This window comes from Lactuca sativa, chromosome 8 (genome assembly GCF_002870075.4).
Source record: "Lactuca sativa cultivar Salinas chromosome 8, Lsat_Salinas_v11, whole genome shotgun sequence".
Classification (NCBI taxonomy): Eukaryota; Viridiplantae; Streptophyta; class Magnoliopsida; order Asterales; family Asteraceae; genus Lactuca; species Lactuca sativa.
In genome coordinates this window covers 130129248-130135888 of record NC_056630.2, presented here as the reverse complement: position 1 = coordinate 130135888, position 6641 = coordinate 130129248, and the positions used below count along the sequence as shown (strand labels likewise).

The window sequence follows — 6641 nt, the reverse complement described above, 5'->3', positions numbered from 1 at the left end:
AGGTTGTTCATCTGACCGTGGAAAGGCTCACATGACTGTATTTGCATCAAAGCCTCAATTGAGTCTTATAACCTTCCGCTGAAACACTCTTTTATAAATAAGTATGTAATAATGATTCGTAATGTTTTGTAAGACATATATTTAAATAATAAATAAAATGAAAAATTTTCCTTTGAAATTTCAGGACGTAACAATTTCATTGCTACGATGGAAAAAATTAAGAAGATTAGTGAGAAGGCATATGATTGGTTAATGTCAAAGAATCCATCAACATGGTGTAGATCTTTTTTTCTCAAAGATATGCACGTGAGGTTGTTGAAAATGGAGTATCAGAGTGCAATGATGTTCCTGAGTCTGTGTTTGAAGAGGGATCTTTACCAAGAATTAGGGAACTCCTAAAAGGGATATGGAGAAGTCTGGGAGATGAGATTGATTTGGATTTGGAAGGAATGGTATGCCAACCTTAATTTCATAGTTATAAACTTTTTAATATTGTTTAGAAGTTTACTAATACAATAATTTTTAACAGGAGGTTAGTGATAGTAATGAAGATACACAAGTTACCCAAGCCAAAGTACCGGTCAGTAGAAAGGTTTCAGAGAGGATAATCAAGTTAAAGTCTAATAATCCAGTTTATGACAAGGTTGAGGGTGGTTCTTCTATGGACAAGGTCATTCCATTGGAGTATGAGCGCTCAGTAAAGAGGGGTGGATTGGTGAAGCAATAAATGCTTGCATTTTTGTTTCAGCTTTTAGTAACAAACATCCAATTGTTTGTTAACATCTATTGTGTTTGTCAACTTTTATGGTATTTAAGTAGCGCTTTTTAAACAATCATGTTTTGGCTATTTGTAAAGATGGTTGTACAATTTGATGTTTGCTTCTAAATGTAAAAATATTTCCCTTTTAAGTAATTAAGTTTAGTTTTGATGCACGTGAGTATTTTGTTCACTAAGCTTCCTTTCTATGATTTGGTATTTTTGGCATTGCAAGTGTTGTTATGTTTAGATGCACAAGGGTATTTTGGTACATTGGAATTATCATGTATTCTCATTGTTATGTTGAGCAGGGGTATTTTGGGCATAAAAAATCATGTACGTTTGGTCATTTTGTTGTGTTGTTGATTTGTTTTGTTATTATGGCTTTTTGATTAGCAAGGGTATTTTGGGCAAAAAAAAATATTATGTGTATGTTTGGTTCTAAATATTGATTCAAATTTTATGTCTTCACGTGTCCGTCAAAAAATGAGTGTCACGGGTTTTAGAGATAAGGGTGTGGAAGGGTTTTTGAGAGAATGATTTTTTTTCATTTGTGTTTTGAGCAACCGGTGAAGCCGGATATTCATTTATTATTGATACGGCTCTTTTATTAACAAGGGGAAAATAAGAAAAAAAAATCAATTTTGGCAAATGATAACTTTAGATGTAAAATAAGGGTTTTGAGGTAACAACCCATAATATTATAATCATTTTGCTTTAGTTATAGCTAACGGAATAAATTCATTTTTGATTTACTTAAAATGTTTATTATATTTCCAAATGGTTCCCAAACGTTCATTACGGCTCCAGTCTCACATTTTGCCATGATACCAAGCACCCTCTTTTTTTGTGTACAAGTTCAAAATTTAACATCCTATATGCATCATAAATTTACAAAGTTCCAACCAAATTTAACATCATACAATCAACTTCCATTCGATATCAGTTTCAAAAATACAAAAACAAACAAAATGATTTTCAATCAATTGGAAACATTCTAATAAGCAAAACAAACCATTTCCTTTTATCATTCTTCACATCCTCACAAAGTTAACAAACAGGCAACTGTCGATACATAAGACATAACAGGATATAACCATCTCATAATCTCCAAACATACATGTATAAATAACTCTAAACAAAACAAAATGATAGTGAACATGACTCATGATATCCTTCTAGTTTGTAAGCTCCATGATTGCAGTTACAATGTCACCATCTGCAGCCTTGAGAGCCTTTACAGCCTTTGATCTGGTAACCCCAGCTTGTGTCATCACCAGATCAATGTCCTTGGGCTCCACCCCACTCTCATCAATTTCATCTTCTTCATCATTTGCAGCAGCCCCTATTGCCTCCTCAGAAGCCATGCCTGACACCACATTACTCAAATTTGGTGCTTTAAACTGCTCAGCTGCCTGACTCTGCAACTGTGAGCTCAGATCCTCTATCTTTGCTTCACCAAATATCACATACGTATCAGAAGCAGGCGACTTGAATACATCTGGTTTTGATATCACAAACAGAATCTGCAACCCCATAACACTAATCGATCAATCAATCATATCAACAACCAATCAATCATCATGAAAAAGATAACCAAAGAAACCAACATTTTTGCTCTTTTTCACAGTGACACGACTGACTCCAGGAATGGGCTTCATCCCGAGTTTTAACATAGCCTTCCGACTCTTTTTCTCACTTCTACTTTGCTTAGATCTACCACTTGCATCTCCTAAACCTGTGCTTGTAAAACAAATTCATCAATCGATGGTTTACCTATGTGACACTTAAAAGCTCATCAGTTTCTTGAAATGGAATCAGTACATCATTTTTAATTACACCGTCTCACCTTCAACATCATCTTCATCATTGCCATCATCATCATCATCTTCATCATCATCTTCGTCTTCAATCAGAGGTTCCTCATGCTGCAAAATTTATCGTTTTAAACATTGGTGACATTACCCATATGGCCCTTAGCTTGGAAACCAAAAATTAAACATGCAATTCTGGAAATTGTACAGCAATAGTGAATGTGCGTTCACTTGTAAAAAGAACAAGTCTTTGCAGTCTTCACCGACTCTTAACATATATAAGGAAGACGTACAGTTAATATGGTCAGTAATTGTCAACACTACAAATACACAACATTTAGATCTCTTTTTTTTGGGGGGGAAAAAGCAAGAACGAAAAGTATCCGATAATGAGATCAAAACAAGGTTCCTATGATGATCTGATAATCTTAGGTGTGCATCACGATGGTAGATCCAGCTTTTTTTGCAGCTGTTTCGATTTCATCAGTCGAATTTTGTTGCCATTTACATATATTATCATAACTAAAAAACGACACATCAAGGTGGATATGAAGCTAATAAAGTGAAACAATCAAGGGTTGTGCTGAAACCAGAAGAAGAACAATAATACAAGAATCGAAGATGAAAGATTTACAAGGAAAATAGATCTTACAGCAATCTTCTGTTGTTCGAGAAGGGCAGCAAGGAGTTCTTCTTGTGTTTGAGCAGTCATGGTGGGCACCGAGCAGTTTGAGAAATCACAAAACCCTAAAAACCTCCGAACACCAAAAACAGGCAGTTTGGGTGAGCGAACAATAGTCCTTCTTTTTTTATATTTGGTAAAGTGTTTTCAAATTTAGGGATGTTTTCATTTTGAAGATCTGATTATTCATTAAAAATAATAATAATAATAATAAAAATAAAAACTTTTTTTAACGTGGAGAGAAAAACGATTTTACTTTTTGATTAAATACTTTTTTAATTTTAATTGTATGTATGGTTCGGCTGAAATTGAAAAAAAAAAAAAAAAAAAAAAAAGTTAGGTTTACAAAAAGGTTTGAGATTTATATAAAAATTATAGTTCTAAAAGTGTCATGATGCGTGTCAAGATGTGTCATGGTTTGAGTCGTAAAGTAACCGTTACGAAAACATTTACAACGAGTTTGTTAAACGTGATATCCAAATAACGTGTCAAAAAATATCCTATCCTGTTGTAGCATGAGAATTTTTCAAGATGCGAGTTTTTTTTTATTTTTTATTTTTTTGTTTTTTTTATTGGGCCTAAAACAATTGAGTTTTTGTAATTAATATTAAATTATAATATAATATTTCTAAAAAGTTGATATATTTGACAAAATTATATGATTTATCTTTTTTAGTATATATAAAATTGTCACGCATTGAAAAACATTATGGCTCGCCAAGACTTGCAATGACTTAAGTTTAATCTTATCGCTAAGCTCACGTTGCACGCTATTTAGAACATCGATAAAAATAATTTCATTCCTATTTAAATCGAAAGAAATATACTAAATGAGATTTTTGTGTTAGCCTTTCAAAATAAACTAAAAGATAAAAACTCAGAAAAAGATAGATATATATATATATATATATATATATATATATATATATATATATATATATATATATATATATATATATATATATATATATTAATTATGATTGCTTTTAAAGTATAAAAATAAAAAAAAACAAAAAAAAAATCATTTTGTGTTAAACTTCCACCACCTATTTTTTTTCTTTCTTAAGACTAAACAACACGAATTGTCTATGTGGTGCAATACTCCAAAAATCACAATAAATTTAAAAGTTTTAAAACCAACCACGAATCAATATTGTCTACAGAAAGAATCAATGTTTCAAAAATATTTCAAATCAGAGTTTTCACGAGACTCGAATACATAAAAACTAGAAGTTGTGTATGATCACGCATTCACCTTCCTACGATCCTCGGAAATGTCTGGAACCATAAACTAAAATTGTAAGCCAGATTTAGTGAGTTCCCCCAAAGTACCAGCACACCACAACAGACAAGCATACAACATGCACAAGCCTGACTGGACTGCCTCATAGGGTCTACAGCCTATCTGGACCTGTAGCACCTGGTTCTTGGTATCTATTCTGCTATTAAATCTTCATTTATTTTTGCATTTTATCCTTGGACTCGGCGAGTCGAAGGACTGACTTGCCGAGTAGAAGCGGGATGAGGCGCGGGGTTTAAGCTTCGGACTCGGCGAGTCGGGTCCCGGACTCGGCGAGTAGCCGCTGTTTGGACAAAAACCCTAATCCAGGGGTTTGCACCCTATTTAAACGATCTTATGCAGCCTCCTTTCCCCCTTTATGCTCCCAAACACTCCTCATAGCAAACCCTAACCGTTTTTCAGAAGACATAAGGCTTTTTGAGTGATTCTTGTGAGTTTTGACCTCAAGGAAGAAGGAAGAGCATAGAAGGATAAAAGGATCAAGAGGGGACGGAAGGATTCGAGTTTGGTTCATCATTTGCAGTCTTTGGAAGGTATAAATTCTGAACCTTGCTCATTCATTTGTTACATCCCTCTTTGAGTTAATTTAGGGCTTTTATAAGCCATTTTTGGTGGCCAACCATGTTTGCAAACATGGTTGGGGGTTTGGGCTTCTGAATCATGTCATTCTATGAGTCACAAGTCAGATATAGGTTGCTTTTGAACCAAGGAAGGCCCCATGTAACAAAAGAACCATTTTAGAGCCTTTTAAGCTCTAATGTCCCATGCACGCACGTAAAGTTTGTAAATTTACGTGCTAGATCGAGTTTAGGGGCCTAGATCTATCATTTGGTTAAGTGTTGTACATCAGAAATCGAAGTTCTTAGTAAGGGATGTGATTGACTCGACGAGTCCATTCCTAGACTCGGCGAGTCCAAGGGTTTTGGTCCCATATCAGTGAGGGTCATAAGGACCAGTTGAGTGTGAAAGAGTTTTAGGAGTCTCGGGGAGTGACCCAACGTTCTGGACTAAGCGGAGTGTTCTGGGAATTCATGGTACTCGGCGAGTGCATGAACGGACTCGGCGAGTCCAAGACAATCTTCATGGTACTCAGCGAGTTGTTCATCAACTCGGCGAGAGAACGTGTTCATAGGATGAAGAGTAACTCGACGAGTTGTTCATACAACTCGGCGAGTCAGGGCAGGACGTGAGTATCAGTTGATGATGAACTCGAAGAGTTGTTCATACAACTTGGCGAGTCGGATGTGGATTCAGTCGATGTTCATTTAGAAGGAAAAACTCGTCGAGTCGTCGCCTAACTCGATGAGTAGAGACGGGTATGAGGTCTGATGGAAGGATAGGGACTCGGCGAGTTGGCGAGCCAACTCGGCGAGTCAGGTCAGCTGGAAGTTGACTTTGACTTTGACTTTGACTTGGTCAATGGGTAAAATGGTCATTTTATCCTAAAGGTATATGTCAATTTCTAACTATGTGTTTTGTGGGAATTATAGCCAGAGGATTTCCGTAGCAGCAGCGGCAGCAGTCGGAGGATTTCTGCACAGTTCAGCAGCTACGAGGTGAGTTACCTTCCAGTAGGGGTGGGTCTAAGGCCACAATGTCGGCCCACCATTGAGGAGTATTTAGAAGATAATTGTCTTTGTGATAATTTATCTTGGTCTGGTATGCGTTTGGTTATGAGTTATATATGTATGATATGTTACATGATAGGGATAGTTTCCTTGATAGTGATCCTTAGAACCGAGGGGTAGGTCGGTACCCGGATATGCCTGACTGTATGATTATATCTTGTTATTGTATGTTAGTAGTAGGGGTGGAATAGTCCCCAGTTACCGGTTGAAAGATGCCGATGACGATTACCGGTTGGAAGATACTGATGACGATTATCGGTTGAAAGATACCGATGACGATTACCGGTTGAAAGATACCGATGATGATTACCGGTTGAAAGATACCGATGGCATTGTATGGTATGTAGTATGATGGGGGAACTTACTAAGCTTTGTGCTTACGGTTTCAATTTTTGGTTTCAGGTACCTCTTTATCTAAGGGGAAGGAGCCGGTGGCGTAGCATGACATCACACACACATA

At 36.1% G+C, this 6641-nt stretch overlaps 1 protein-coding gene across 1 annotated transcript; it reads right to left on the bottom strand.

Moving 5' to 3' along the window:
- Positions 1–1758: 1758 nt before the first annotated feature.
- On the bottom strand, positions 1759–3390 carry LOC111917070 (nascent polypeptide-associated complex subunit alpha-like protein 1). Its single transcript, XM_023912727.3, has 4 exons — positions 3224–3390; positions 2607–2685; positions 2368–2495; positions 1759–2283 (listed from the first exon to the last, which is right to left on the bottom strand). Exons 1-4 carry the CDS (start codon positions 3281–3283, stop codon positions 1936–1938), a joined length of 615 nt encoding a protein of 204 aa, XP_023768495.1. The 5' UTR covers positions 3284–3390; the 3' UTR covers positions 1759–1935.
- Between the last annotated feature and the right edge of the window lie 3251 nt (positions 3391–6641).